A 16,345-nucleotide genomic window follows, 5' to 3' on the forward strand; every position below is an offset into this window, starting at 1 on the left:
AAAGCTCCCTCTACACTGTCCCCATCAAACACTCCGAGGACAGGGACTGCACAGGATTAGATACAGAGTAAAGCTCCCTCTACACTGTCCCCATCAAACGCTCCTAGGACAGGGACTGCACAGGGTTAGACACAGATTAAAGCTACATTCCCAGGACAGGGCCGCACACCTCTAAATGAACTTTAGGAAAACAAAGGAGATGCTGCCATACTGACTAAGGCAGTGCAGGGTGATCCTGGCAGTGCCATTGCTGAAGCATTAGTCATGCTCTGGCTGAAGGGTCATATCTGTGAGCCATACAGGTGAGTATTTTTCTCCTGGGGGACATGAGCCACCCTGCATTGAGTATTCTGATTCTGGGCAATTTGGCCGAGTTGTGAACTGGCTTTGGGAAAGTGTACCGCCCTGAAACTCTCCTTGCTGTGTCGCCGAGCCCTCCCCACACCAAATCGCCAAGCAATTTGTCCGGTCAGAAATCTCCCTCACACTCCCCCTCCATTCTGTGAAAGTTGTACCAAGCCGTTAAAGGTCCAAAACCTGCCCGCTTGCAAAGATTAAACAAGTCCCCAGTCCCTGTCCTCCAGCTGGCGATGAAACTTACATGTGTGTAACTGTTGATAGCCTTCTCATACTCCCCCAGCATGTACAGGCGGTCCCCCTCTGACTTGTAGGTGAGGTACGAACAGACTGGACCCGTCACAACATCCTCATCATCGTCAGCCATCGCTGTGTCTCTGTCTGACTTTGTCTCTCTGTGAACGGTCTTTTTGCTTTTGCCTGGGTTTTTCTCTCTCCCTGTCTCTGCCGATCTCTCTCTCTCCCTCTGCTTTTTATTTGTTCTCTCGGCCTATCTCTGTTTTTATTTCTCTCCTTCTCTGTCTCTGCTTCACTCCCTCCTTCCCTGCTGTTGGGAATGGATTCAATGCCCGAGCTTCTCGCGGTTACAGTCTGTTTGGAATGTAACCAGTCAGTCTCCTAGCAACCCCCTAACAACCAGACGCAGGGACACCGCTTTAAAGGGAACATTTCGCTTTCTAGACGAAGTGATTTCTATTTCATTTCAATCGTCTGATGCTAATAGTTTAGAATGGCACCCTCCCCTCCCCAGTGCCGCGCATTTGAACATAAGAAATAGCAGCAGGAGTCGGCCATTCAGCCCCTCCATTCTACCTGCCCCACCATTCGACATGACAAAAGCAACTGCGGATGCTGGAGATCTGAAATAAAAATAGAGACTCAGCAGGGCAGCAATATCTGTGGAAGTAGAAACAGGGTTAACAAGAGTCTATAAGATCATGGCTGATTTGCCCCAGTCCTCAACTCAGCTTTTCTGCCAGCTTCTCATTATCTTCAACTTTCTGATATTTCAAAAATCTCTGTACTTCCTCTTTAAACACTTTCAGTTATTTAGACCCCACAACACTCTGGGGTACCAAATTCCAGACATCCACTATCCTCTGGCAGAAGAAATTTTTTCAGATCTCAGTCTTAATTGAGCATCCCCTTATTCTGTAACCGTATCTCCTAGTTTGAGATTCCTTAACTCATGGAAACATCTTCTCAACATCTACATTATCAAGTCCCCTTAGAATCTTGTATATTTCAGTAAGATCACCCCTCATTCTTCCAGACTCGAATGAATAAAGGAATAACCTGTTTTCCCATTCTTGATCAGTCGTCTACCCCATCCTGGAATCAGTCAAGTGAACCTCTCTTGAAATGCCTCCAAGACTAGTATATCATTTTGTAAATACAGGGACCAAAACAGTACACAGTACTTCAGGTGTGGTCTCACCAACACCCTGTACAGTTGTAACAAGACTTCCCTATTTTTAAACTCCAACTCATTAGCAATAAAGACCAAAATTCTGTTTGACTTCTCATTTACCTGCTGCACCTACATGTTAATTTTGTGCACAAAAACACACAGATCCATTTGTGCTGCACTGTTTTTTGGAGTCTGCCTTTTGATTTTTCCCACTAAGGTGCACTACCTCACACTTTCCTAAATTAAACTCCATTTGCCAGGGTTTTGCTCATTCACTCAACCTATCTACATCCTTTTGCAGATTCCTTATGTCCTCAGCACATCATGCCCTCCCACCTATTTTTGAATCATCATCAATTTGGAAACATTACACTCTCCCCCCTTCAATATCATTAACATAGGTAGTAAATAAGTAAGGCCCTAGGTCTGATTTTTTTTCACTGGAGCATAGGAGATTGAGAGGTGACCTATAGAGGTTTATAAAATAATGAGGGGTATAGATAGGGTGAATGGTAGATGTCTGACATCTCCACTAGGGTGGGGGATTCAAGTCTCGGGGACATATTTTTAAGGTGAGAGGAGAAAGATTTAAAAAAGACAAGTGTGCAATTTTTTTTTACTCAGAAAGTGGTTCATGTGTGGAATGAACTTCCAGAGGAAGTGATGGATGCAGGTACAGTTACAACGTTTAAAATACATTCAGGTAAGTACATGAATAAGAAATGTTTGGAGGGCTATGGGCTTAGCATTTCCTATTTTCTACTTTAAACTGAGAAGATCTGCAATATTTAACTTCTAACTTTGTTCTTTCTTTCTATCTTGTTCTTAAGATTCTGCACCTAGTTACCTGTACCTAAGACGGCACCTTGTGTGTTGACATTATCCACTTTTCACTGTACTCTTGTACAATCAAAATCAAATCAAAAAATCAATTGTAGGCATGTAGGACTAGTTTAGTTTGGAATTATGGTTGGCAAGGACAGGTTGGACCAATGGGTTTGTTTCTGCTCTGATTGAGTCAATGACTCTGTGATCCCTCTGGCACTCCATTAGTTATTACTTTCCAGCCAGAAAAAGACCCACTAATTCTGATTCACTCTCTTCTGTGTGTTAACTGATACTCAATTCAGGTTACCACATTATGCTCAATAGTTTGAGGTCCTATCTTGTGCTATAACCTTTGTTGTCTAATTCCTCCTTAAAACAAGTTAGACAACTCCAAACAGAATGTTACAAATGTATTTGCCCAGGTGTCCTACAATATTGACATGAAAGAGAAGGGAACTCCTCAATGATCTAGCCACAGCATATGGGGCAAGAGTGTCAATGATCACTGCTCTTGATTTGGCTAATTTGGACAATAAACTCAGGATCTTTACCCAACAAGTCCTAGAAGGATTGAATACAGACAATCAACAGGACACCATGGGGTAACTAGCAGAGAATCAGGCTGGCCACCACTCAGTGTCTATACCGGAGGGTCACACCAAGACGATTAACCAGATCATCCAGGGCCAAATCGGGGATGATGGTTAACAGCAAAACCATGTCCTGTGCAGCATCTACGTTTGATTAAGCAGCTGAGACAGCACCTCTGACAGACTAGCGAAGGGAAAATCCCATCCTCGATCAGTAAAGAACAGCTTGAACATTTGTTCCAGGAGAAGACCTATAGTAACATCTCTGATTGTCAGTTGCAACAGCTCATCAAGATGTGGTATAATTACAACCACAAGGATATTCTCGGCGAGGTGCTGGGTTTGGTGCTAGGAATTACAATCATTCCTAGTGACAAAGTTGGGTTGAGGACATTTGAAGTCAAAAATATTGGAATTTAAAAAAAATTATTTGGATGGGTTACCATGACACCCTGCCATACACTATGGTGAAACAGGGCATATTGATATGGACCACTCTAAGTAAACGCGAGCAAACAGGACATACCATCATATGACCCATTATCTGTCATCCACAAATTCAGCCATTCTCACATCTAGCTGTAGTCCTAACTGCACTCACCTTGATATATCTCAGGATACTGGTGATTAAGATTGCAGGTTGGGAAAGACAGATATGCCAAGAGGTTGCTCACTCATTATGAATAATAATGTACACACACACAGGGGCTTTAAGGTGGATGGAACTCTCAGGGTTATCACTATTGTCACTTCCATTTGCTCTGATGACTGAATGTTGTCTATGCACTTCAATCTTGTATGGATTATTGCAACAGGAGTTTCCCTTTATTATATATGCAATTATAGGATAGGCTTGACCAATGTACACAATGGCTTTCACATGAACATGTTGGCCCTCCTGACAACAAATATAACCAACTTTTACAATTAGGTTTGAACTTCATTCACATAAGCTTTCTTCCATTCAAAACAAGAGAGATGTAGCAGCCTCCTGGCTGCTAAAACACAGCTAGATTGCTAACTTGGCCAAACAGCCAACGGATGTTGGACATATTGGCCAAGTAAAACTCTGGAATCACAAAACCCATACACCAGACACAGTGCAAACACAGCAGCCAGATGCTAATGATATTAGCGTAAGGGAAAAGACAACAGTCTCATGGACAGACATACCCCCAACAACTTATCCACCAAACAAAGTAGGGCCCAGACAGAAAGGCACCAAGTCCTGCTACACAAGGAAACTAACAGTAGCAAGCCATCCAAATGATTATAGGAGCAAATTACTGCAGATGCTGGAATCTGTGCTGAAAATAAAAAAATTGCTGGAGATCACAACAGGTCAAGCAGCATCCATGGAGACAGAACAAGCTAACGTTTCAAGTCTAGATGACTCTTCATCAGAACTTTCCTATCCATGTACCCATCCAAATGTTTTTTGCATGTCTTATTTCCTAATGATTCTGACTTGCAGTTTGTAGTCTGTTATATGTGATCTGGGGAGGTCTTGAGGTGAGTGTGTTTATTAACAGTAATATTGGGTTTATAATTTACCAAGTGCATGTTATCAAACAAATTATTTTGTATTAACTGATAATATCCAGATTAATCTAGTAGAAAGCATAGATTGTCTGTTGGAAGAAATAACAGACATTCAGAAAAGCTCAACACGATTAAACAGAGTCAGAATTTACTCAACACCAGGTTATAGTCCAACTATATAGTTTATTTGAAATCACAAGGTTTTGGCACGTAGCCCCTTTGTCAGGTGATGTGAGAGGTTTGTACACAAACACAGAATTTACAGGCACAGAGGTCAAGGGCAGAGAGATCAAAAGGTCATTCTAACGGTGTGAGTAAAGTGTCAACAGCTGAATAACAAATGAAAGGATGCCCTATAATCCAATTAAATGAGGCAGAGAAATGGTGCTGGAGACAAACTAAATAACTGGAATAATACAATAGGTATAAGAGTCGCATGCTGAGGGTCTAAGCAACATAGTAAGTAATCCAAAACTGGACATGCTAATTAAGGTACAGAAGTCATAACAATGTATTAAGGTGATGGTGTCAAAACAGGACAGTAAGGAAGATTTTACCGATACGCAACAGTGTGATGGGGTCACATGTAGCGCGACATGAAGCGAAGGTTGCAGTTGAGGCCATCTTCATGGGTATGGAACTTGGCTATCGGTTTCTGCTCGGCGATTCTGCGCTGTTGTGCATCTCAAAGTCTGCCTTGGAGGATGCTTACACGAAGATTGGAAACTGAATGTTCTTGACCGCTGAAGTTTTCCCTGACTGGGAGGGAACATACCTGTCTGCTGATTGTTGCACAGTCTCCATTCATCTGTTGTCATAGTGTCTGCATCATCTTGCCAACATACCATGCCTTGGGGCATCCTTGCCTGCAGGATATAAGATGAACAACATTGGCCGAATCACGTGATTATCTACTGTGTATGTGGTGGGTGGTGTTCCCATGTGTGATGGTAGTGTCCTTGTCAAAGATCTGACATGTCTTGCAGAGGTTGCTGTGGCAGAGTTGTATAGTATTGTGGTCGATGTTGTCCTGAAGGTTGAGTAGTTTGCTGAATGATGGTCTGTTTAAGGTTTGGCAGTTGTTTGAAGGAGAGAAGTGGAGGCGTGGGAAAGATCTTAGCGAGATGCTCGTTGTCATCAATGACATGTTGAAGGCTGCAAAGAACATGGCGTAGTTTCTCTGCTCCGGGGAGGTACTGGGCAATGAAGGGTATTCTATTGGTTATATCCTGTGTCTGTCTTCTGAGGAGGTCATTGCGGTTTTTTGCTGTGGCTCATTGGAACTGGCAATCAATGAGTTGAGCATCATATCCTGTTCTTATGAGGGCATCCTTCAATATCTTTAGGTGCCTGTTGCATTCCTCCTCATCTGAGCAGATTCTGTGTATGCACAGGCTTCCATCCTAAACATATTAAAAAATCCATCCCCTATGGACAAGTCCTGCGCATACATAGGATCTGCTCAGATAAGGAGGAACACAACGGACACCTGAAGATTTTGAAGAACACCCTCATAAGAACAGGATATGATGCTCAACTCATTGATCACCAGTTCTGATGTGCCATAGTGAAAAACCACAAGGATGTCCTCAAAATACAGACACAGGATACGAAAAATAGAGTATCCTTCATTGTCCAGTACTTCCCTGGAGCAGAGAGACTACACCATGTTTTGTGCAGCCTCCAACATGTCATAGATGACGATGAGCATCTCACCAAGATCTTCTCCACGCCTCCACTTCTCGCCTTCAAACACTGCCAAACCTTAAACAGACCATCGTTCGCAGCAAACTGCCTAGCCTTCAGGACAACATTGACCACAACACCACACAAACCTGCCACAGCAACCTCTGCAAGACATGTCAGATTGTTGACATGGACACTACCGTCACACGTGGGAACACCACCCACCATGTATACGGCCGATACTCATGTGACTTGGCCAACATTGTCTATCTTATATCCTGCAGGCAAGGATACGCCGAGGCATGGTCTATTGCCGAAGCCATGCAGACGCTACAACAATGGATGAATGGACAGCATGCAACAATAGCCAGACAGAAATGTTCTCTCCCAGCTGGGCAATACTTCAGTCGCCAAGGACATTCAGCTTCTGATCTTCGGGTAAGCGTCCTCTGAAATACACAACAGTGCAGAATCTGATAGACATGTTCCATACCCATGAAGACAGCCTCAACCGTGATATTGGGTCCATGTAGCGCTACTTGTGACCGCACCACACTATTCTGTATTTGTAAAATCTTCCTTACTGTGCTGTTTTGACAGCATTACCCAGATAAATTGATATGATCTCTCTACCTTAATTAGTTTCATAGAATCTCTAGACACTGTGGGCAATTTAGCATGGCCAATCCGCCTAACCCGCACATCCTTGGACTGTGGGAGGAAACCAGAGCACTCAGAGGAAATCCAGGCAGACACGGGGAGAATGTGCAAACTCCACACAGTCGCCCAAGGCTGGAATTGAACCTGTGTTCCTGGCATTGTGAGGCAGCAGTGCTAACCACTGATATTCTGTGCAGTTTTGGATTACTTATTATTTTGGTTAGATCCTCAACATGCGACTCTTAGACCTATTATATTATTCCAGTCATTTGACTTGACTCCAGCACCACCTTATTTTTAATTTTTTGTAATTATCTCTCTGCCTCATTTAATCGGATTATACATCATTCCTTTACTTGTTGTTGACACTTTACTCACACCGTTTGTGCTAACTTTTGATCTTTCTGCCTTTGATCTCTTTGCCAATAAATTCTGTGTCTGTGTGCACCCTCTCACATCACCTGACAAAGGGGCTACACTCCAAAAGCTTGTAATTTCAAATAAATCTGCTGGAATATAACCTGGTGTATAAATTCGGACTCTGTTTAATCATTTTGAGCTTTTCTGAATGTCCTGTTATTTCTTCCAACAGACAATCTATGCTTTCTACTGGATTAATCTGGATATTATCAGTTAATACAAAATAATTTGTTTGATAACATGCACTCAGTAATTTATAATCCCAATATTACTGTTAATATACACACTCACCTCAAGACCTCCCAGGTCACATCTAACACACTACAAACTGCAAGTCAGAATCATTAAGAAATAAGACATTCAAAAAACATTTGGACAGGTACATGGATCGGAAACTTTTAGAAGGATATGGGCCAAATGCAGGCAAACAGGACTAGTTTCAATCTAGGAAACATGGACAAGTTGGGCTGAAGTGCCTGGTTCCGTGTTGTATGACTCTAAGACAGAATCAAGCAAAAGGCAAGTAACAGTAAATTGATATATTCCACTGAAGTCACTGGACAATAAAACAGTTGAAAGCCTTATTCAATCCACTGAGATAATTTGAACTACTTTTTCATGATAACAGTGCAATGAAATCAGTGAATTGAGTAAAAAGTTCCCATCTACCTTTCTCATCTGAGGTCTGAACATGAAGATATATATTAACATCAACTACTGATACACAGGCTGAAATTTCTCCTGCAATAGAAATTCCAAACTATTAGACCCATCATTAAGCAATTGATCTTTCTCAGCAGGTAATATGAAACTGATAATCCTCTATCCTGGATTATCTGATAATCCTCTATCCTGGATGAGGTCATTGTTCGATCCAAATGTTGTAACAATCTGTGAGCATTTTCCAAGGTCCAGGGCAACGTGCTGAGGGATGCACTATAGCTTGGGGCAGCTGCTGCCAAGGCACAGCGGGGAAAGACCACAATCTAAGGTCTTTCTACTGAAGTTAAACGGGGTCTGTTAATTCATCGGCGCCTCAAATATATGTAAATATAGTCTTGCACAAGTAAGAAACATCTTTGGTTTGTTTGCTGCATAGAGTCAAACTCCAATATGAAACTTCGTGTTCTAAGGAAGGTTCTCCGGACCCAAAAATTTAGCTCTGATTTCTCTTCCCAGATGCTGCCAGACCTGCTGAGCTTTTCCAGCAACTTCTATTTTTGTTTCCAATATGTGTTTGTTTCTTCATATGCTAATGTACGAAACCGAACTGCTTTAGTGATTTTATACGTATATAAAGATATTTTTATGAATAAAATATTTTTTGAAATAAAGGGTGAAATTTAACACAAAGGAACTCATTTGCACCAAGAAGACCCTTTGATCTATAAGTAGAGGCAGATAGTAATACAGTTAAGGAAGTTTTGTTGAACTTTATAAGTCATTTCTTTTGTTCTTGTTGGAATATTGTGGCCAATTGCATAATTTCTGATATTTTAGTGAGGATGTCAGAGCCTTGTATAGTGACTAGGACAGTGCCCAGGATGAACGATTACAATTACTGAGAAAAGATTGAGAAACTGGGGTTGTTCTCTTATAGCAGAGAGATTAAGGGGAAATTTATAGATCTTGTCAAAATCATGAAGAGTTTTGATAAAGTAAACGAGGAGTAGAAAAAATTTACACAGCGCGTTTTTGCGATGAGGAATGCATTGCCTGAAAGAGAGATGAAGAAAATTCATTTATAATTTTCAAAAAGTAATCGAAGAAATATTTAAGTATGTTTCATAGAGACAGCATAATGAGTTGAATTGCCTCCTGCATTATTATTTGCATACATTGTCGAATCAACATGTTCAGGGATGTTATTACACCATTCTGGAGCAGTTGGGACTTGAACCCGGATCTCCTGGTCCAAACGTAGGGATATAATTCTGCATTATTGTAGGGTGATTTGTAACTATGCACAGGGTGGGTCACGCAACGCACAGGGTTGTAGTTTGAGAAAAGCATTGTATTTTGGCTCATACGGATATAGAGACTACAGCCTCCAGCATGCAGCGAGGCCGGATTTTTACGTTTCCTTGGGTGTTGTTTCTTGCACAGCCGCGGGCTGTTGTAGTTTGCAGAGTGATCCTCAAATTGGCTCATAGGCTGAATCAGACTACAACCCCCAGCATGCAATGGGTCGCCCCCCCCGTTATGCAGGCGCATTGTGGTGGAATGGGGCGGAGCCGGGAGGTCAGGCGGTGAGGCCGGACCTTCACGTGATGCGGTATGAGCCAATGGACGAGCTGGGATGGCCGATCAGCAGATGGTGAGGCGAGAGGCGGAGAGTCGAGGCCGAGAACCTCATGACGGAGCCGGAGAGAGAGCCCGACTGCCCCTTGACGGAGCCGGAGAGAGAGCCCGACTGCCCCTTGACGGAGCCGGAGAGAGAGCACTCTGACGGAGCTGCTGAGGAGGCCGCAGGTGAGGCTTGGGGATGAGGGAAGGGGAGCTGGGCCGAGGGTGCAGGGCTGTGCGGGTCGCCGAGTCATTCAGGTTGAGGGAGACGGTAGCTGCCGCCATGTGCTTCACAGCATCAGCACCGAGTGGGCCGAATAGAAACCGGCTCCTGAGTTGTATTTTTAAAAAGCCGCAGCCTCCCTGTGGTCAGCAGGTCCGGTCACTACATTATCCTCTTTCCCGGGTGTTTAGGAGCTGTTTCCAGTCTCTCCCAGCTCACACTTCATGGTAATGGACAAAAGAACCAGGGGACAGGACAAGTGGACGGAATTATTTTCACTCTGAGCTGTACTGCCCTTAAGGGCGTTGGAAGCCAATTCCATAATAACTTTAAAAGGGAATTGGATAAATAGTTTGGTGGGAAAGATTTCCAGGTCCATAGGATGAGTGAGACTGCCTTCAAAGTGCTGCTGTAGCTGCTGTGGGCTTTTTTTAAAATGTTGTTTAGTTGTAATTGCCTCAGTCTTCTCCTTGATAATCATTTCTGTGTTTTATCGGGAACAAAAACAAAGTTGCTGGAAAAGCTCAGCAGGTCTGAACAACTTCCTTGTTCTGAGGAAGGGTCATCGGACCCGAAACGTTAACTCTGTTTTTTCCTTCACAGATGCTGCCAGACCTGCTGAGCTTTTCCAGCAACTTTGTTTTTGTTCCTGATTTACAGCATCCGCAGTTCTTTTGGTTTTTATTGTGTTTTATCGCTTGTGCGGTTAAATTTTCCGTAGATTTAGAATCCAATCACGCCCTTAATGCAATTTTTTTCTCCCCCCACCCAAGAGAATCTGCCTTTTTTCACTTGTAGTTAAGACATTGGAATCAATCCTATTGGTAGCCAAATTTGATAGTGATGTGACCATTTAAAGTTATTTTGTTTAATATTTGATCAAAAGTTTATCTTCCATCGTGCATGTGACTGATGCATCAATGTGCCTCAATGGGGGCATCTTGTGTGTAATAACTCATTAAGGGTGCTACTCCACTCTAGAGCCTCAAAATTCCACCACCTCAGATTAAAGCGGAGATTCCAGTGCTATTTTAGAAAGGCCATCTTTTGGATAAGATTTAATAATATGCCCTCTCTTGCCTTTTATACTGCTTTAGAAACTGCATCCAACTTCCTCCCCATTGTTCTGGCAATATCTATTTCTCATCCAAATCACTGAAACAGATTATGTAGCAATTATTATCTGGTCATTTATGGGAGTTTTTTTTGTGCAAATTGCCTGCTGTGCTTCCTACAGTGCAAAAATGACTGCACTTCTAAAGTAGGGTGCTTTGAGATGCCTGGAATGTGGAAAAGGTACAGTATAAAAGACAGTATATCCAATTTGTGCAAGGATTAAACAGACAGTCAAGCCATGCCAAGTGAGCAAATTAACATTTTATATTCTGGCTGAATATGTTTGAGAAAAGTGCCCATGGAAATATTTAATTAGCGTTGGATCCAACTACTAGAAATCATCTGCAGATAAAACTGAGCAAAAGAGCAGCCATGAATGTTTTATGCTGCAGAATGTTGGGTAAGCAAGCATTTTTGTGAGGGGCCTCCTTTGTTTGGAAGCAGGCACGTCAGTTATGCAGGACAGTATGCATTAAAAAAGTTTTATTCTTTTAGTTTACAGTATGTGTTAACGCTGATCTGTCAGAGCTACCAAGTAAATTATGATCAACTTTGTTAAAGGGAAATAAGTAGTGCATCATACAGGCTGACGGCATTTGTTCTTTTAGAATTCTAGTGTGTGCACAATTGGAACATCTAGTTCTCTGGAATCAGTAACCTGAGTAGGTTATACTCTGAAGCCCAGGGAAGTTCATGGAGCTACTGGAAATGGTTCTGTAATCACAAAGTATAGATGACCCTTGACAAGAAGAGAGCATATTTTCATTGATTTTAATAACGGGTTGTTGCCTGGTTGTATCGGTATGTAGTCATAGCTGAAATGAGGAGCTGTACACATTGTAAATATACAATGGGGTGACATGGTGGCTCAGTGGTTAGCACTGTTGCCTCACAGCGCCAGGGACCCGGGCTCGATTCCAGCCACGGGCGACTGTCTGTCTGTGCAGAGTTTGCACAATCTCCGTGTCTGTGTGGGTTTCTTCCGGGTGCTCCGGTTTACTCCCACAGTCCAAAGATGTGCAGGCTAGGTGGATTGGGCATGCTAAATTGCCCGTAGTGTTCAGGGATGTGTAGATTAGCTGGGTTATAGGGGAAGGGTCTGGGTGGGATGCTCCAAGGGTTGGTGTGGACTTGTTGGGCTGAAGGGCCTGTTTCCACACTGTAGGGATTCGATTCGATTCTATTCTATTCTATTCTATGAAGACATAGAACTGTCTCTGAGAGGAATTCGAAAATCAGCAGGGAGTCAATACTGGTGTTTGTTTTGGAATTGTTTCCTGCCTGAAGGTGCTTTCTTTTCTTTTTCCCTGCCAATGTTTAGTATTTCATGAAGTCATGTGGCAGAAATCTAGTGCATTTGCTAGCTGCTTTGCAATCCTTTTGGAATGAAATGCACCCCAATCTCTTTCTGTGTTTAGCTCGCAACCTATATAACTTAATTTAGTATTGGAGTGGTAAGTGACCCAGAAGTTATTATTGACTTAGCTTTGTAAGAATTCCTTCTTTTATTGTTAAGTGTTTATTCATGTGTATGTTGTGGTATAAAAGGGCTATATACAATAAGATTGTCCATTATAATACAAATTTTCGTTCTTCCTATTAATGTTTATTCCACCACACAGAATTGACAACAAAATCAGTTGTTTCAATAGCTCCGATGACTTTGAGAATGTCTGATTCTTTGTTTAATTTGTGTAGTTTTCTCCCTCACTTATAACCAGGAGAAGCCATACTTCACGCAGCCACAGCATTTGTATGTCAGAATATGTTGTGCAGCTCATATGACTTCCTAAAGATTTCGATCGTTTACAAGGCACAAGTCTAGAGTGTGATCCAATACTTTCCATTTGTCTAGTTGGATGTAGCTTCAATAACACTTGCAAAGGGGAGGCAATGGCATAGTGGTCATATCACAGGGCCAGAGCCCCAGACTAATGGTCTAGAGACATAGGTTCAGATCTCACCATGGCAGATGGTTGAATTTGGGGAAAAAAGTGCTATCTTAATTATGACCATACAACCACTGCCAATTGTCATAAAAACCCATCTGAGTCACTAATGTCCTTTAGTGGGGTAGATCTCTGCCATCCTTGCCTGGTTTGGTCTGCATGTGACTCTAGACCTACAGTAGTGTGGTTGGCTCTTAAAAATGCCCTCTGGGCAATCGGTTGGAAAATAAATGCTGGCCTGATGGCCCAATAAAAGGTGCCTTCCTACCTCTGAATGAATAAACAAGTACTTCAGCCCAAAACAATCTGCTTGGACAGCACTTCATTGACTAACATAAAAATCTGCTCCCTTCAGCACTGGCACATCATGAGCAAGATGCCAGTGTTTCTTTGACAGTGCCTCCTAACCCTTGACCCCTGCTATCTGGAAGGTCAAGGCAATAAGTACATGGGCACATCACATTCAACAACATACCTTCCAGACTTGGACATATATCATTATTTCTTTATCTTGGCTGCGTTAAAATTCATATCAGATGTACCATGATTTTACTAATCCTGCTCAATGTTTGTATGCATCTAACTACATCTTGGAGTGCTCTCATCTTATCAGCTGCTGCATTTCAAGAAGGTGGCCTATCATCACCTTTCTCAAGCGCAGCTAGGAATCAAAAGTATTCCCAGACTTACCAGTGATGCTCACATCCTGAAGAATGATTGCACAGTGGACAGTTCAGTTCTTTTTTTTTTGAGCTTTCTTGAAATTTTGTTCCCTACCTTGCAACTTCTCGTCTTCTCTCTACTCCCTGAGATGTATAGCGCACATATCAATTTTTATACTCAGTGCCTGAAGACATGTTGTAGCTGTGTAAAACTTCAGGCCACATTTGGAGTACCCTGTGCAGTTCTGGTCACCACACTATAGGAAGGATATGGAGGTTTTGGAGAAGGTAAATCCCTTTTGCACCAGAACGTTGCCTGGATTGGAGCATTTGTTATAAGGAGAGATTGGACAAACTTGGATTGTTTTAGTGAGAGCATCGGAGGCTGAGGGACAACCTGACAGTGTATAAAATTGAGGTATGGATGGGGCGGATAGTCAGAGTCTCTTTCCCAGGGTGGAAATGTCAAATATTAGGGGGAACAGACTTAAAATGAGATGGGGGAAAGTTTAAAGGAGATGTGCAAGGTAAGTTCTTTTTTGCACAGTGTTTGGTGCCTGGAACGCACTGCCAGGGAACATGGTAGTAGTAATATGATAGTAACATTTAAGAGGCATTTAGACAAGTTACACGAGCAGCCAGGTAATAGAGGGATATAGACCATGTGCAGTCAGATGGGATTAGTTTAGAATGGCATCGCGATTAGCGTAGACATGGTATTCTATGTTCTAAGTGCTGAAACATTTCACTGGTGCAAAGTTCTCTGAATGCTGACAACTTCAAGAACTCTGAAGAGGTAGAATTTTCAGTGTTCAGGAGTCCTTGGATTCTGGCTTGATGCTGTGTCCTTGGGTCTGATTTTTTTTTCCTGTGAATTTTGTGTACCCCGACCAACGTTTTCTGTACAAAGTGTTTCTGTCTGAGAATTTGGCTGTTTTGTGCTTGTATATTTGTTACTGTACACATTTAAAAATTGTCAATTTGAAATCTATTTTACAGTTTGATTTGCATTGCACTTAAAAATACAGAAACTAATCTTGAACCTTAAAGCTAGATAATTTGCTAGCCATGTATGTAACCTTAATTTTTTAAAAATTCCTTAAAAGTACTTAAGGAAATGGCTCAGGACTATGGATATGTTGGTAGTTCTCTTTCAAGATTATATAGACTCTCTATCAGTTCCTGTGGACTTAAGGGTAGCTAATGTAACCTCACTACTTAAAAAAAGGAGGTGGAGAAAAATCGTGAATTAGAAACCAAGTAGGTTGACATCGGTAGTGGCATAATGCTAAGAGTCCGTTATGAAAGATTTAATAGCCGAACACTTAAAAACAGTGACAGGATCGACATGGGTTTATGAAAGGGAAATCACACTTGACAAATCTACTGGAATCTGTTGAGGATGTAACTAGTAAAGTTGAAGGGAAGCCAGTGGCTGTGGTTTACTTGAACTTTCAGAAGGTAAATGATTAGAATGTAAAGTTAAAGCGAATGGGGTTGGGAATAGTGTACTGGCAGAGAATTGGTTGGCAGACAGGAATAGGAATAAATAGGTCTTCTGACAAGTGGCAGGCAGTGACTAGTTGGGTAGGGATTAGCGCTTGGATCCCATCTGTTAACATAGAAACACAAGATAAGAGCAGGAGTAGGCCATTCGACGACTCAAGCCTGCTGTGCCGTTCAATATGATCCTGGCTGATCATTGAGCTCAAAACTCATAGTCATGATTTTAGAGGAGGGACCTAAGCATAATATCTCCGAGTTTATACATGGCAGAAAGCTGTGTGAGGAAGGAAACTGTAAGGAAGAAGCAAAGATGCTTCAGTGTGATTTGGACAAGTTGGGTGAGTCAGCAAATACATGGCAGATGCAGGATAATGTGGATAAATGAGTTTATCCACATTGGTAGCAAAAACAGGAAGGCAGATTTACTGAATAGTGATAGATGGAGGACTGTGTACTGAGACCTGGGCATCCTTGTGCACAGTTGCTGAAAGTAAGCATGCAGGTCCAGCAGGTGGTGAAGAGGCAAATGGTATGCTGGCCTTCATTGCGAGAGGATAGGAGCAGGGATGTTTTGCTGCGATTCTACAGGACTTTGGTGAGACCGTGCCTAGAGTATTGTGTACAGTTTTGGTCTCCTGAACTGTGCAAGGATATTCTGGTTATGGACAGAATGCAGGCAAGGTTGACCCTCCTGATTCCCAGGATGGTAGGTCTGACATAAATAGAAACTGAATCGGTTAGGACTATATTCACTGGAGTTCAGAAGAATGAATGGGGAAATTTCCGACAGAATTAGACAAGGTAAATGCAGGAAAGATGTTCTGGATGACCATGGAGTCCAGAACCAGTGGGCACAGTTCAAGGATATGGGTAGGCAATTTAGGAATTTCTTCACCAAGGGGATGAGGGTATGGAATTCTCTGCGGTTGAGCCCGAAACATTAACAGTTTCAAGAAGGCATTAGATACCATTCTTAGGGATAAAGGGAGCAAATGGTATGGGGAGAAAGCAAAAATATGATCCTGAATTGGATGATCGGCTATGATCATATCGAATGGTGGGGTGGGCCTGAAGGGCTGAGTAAAAACCAAAAGAACTGTAAATCAGGA

The 16,345-nt window shown here is 42.3% G+C and overlaps 1 protein-coding gene and 1 long non-coding RNA gene across 6 annotated transcripts in view; one reads left to right on the plus strand and one right to left on the minus strand.

Moving 5' to 3' along the window:
- The window catches only part of odad4 (outer dynein arm docking complex subunit 4), a 106,064-nt gene extending 105,141 nt beyond the window's left edge, over positions 1-923 (minus strand). For all 5 annotated transcript variants that reach the window (XM_048614575.1, XM_048614573.1, XM_048614576.1 and 2 more), the window contains exon 1: positions 602-923. In XM_048614575.1, coding sequence (XP_048470532.1) covers positions 602-724 — 123 coding nt within the window. In that variant the 5' untranslated portion in view covers positions 725-923. The remainder of the gene's footprint in view (positions 1-601) is intronic.
- An 8,860-nt stretch (positions 924-9,783) lies between these two features.
- LOC125486570 overlaps positions 9,784-16,345 on the plus strand; it is a 20,575-nt gene continuing 14,013 nt past the window's right edge. The window contains exon 1 of the long non-coding RNA XR_007265210.1: positions 9,784-9,966. This is a non-coding gene — a long non-coding RNA (uncharacterized LOC125486570). The remainder of the gene's footprint in view (positions 9,967-16,345) is intronic.

This window comes from Rhincodon typus, chromosome 30, assembly GCF_021869965.1.
Source record: "Rhincodon typus isolate 14 chromosome 30, sRhiTyp1.1, whole genome shotgun sequence".
In the NCBI taxonomy this organism is placed as follows: domain Eukaryota; kingdom Metazoa; phylum Chordata; class Chondrichthyes; order Orectolobiformes; family Rhincodontidae; genus Rhincodon; species Rhincodon typus.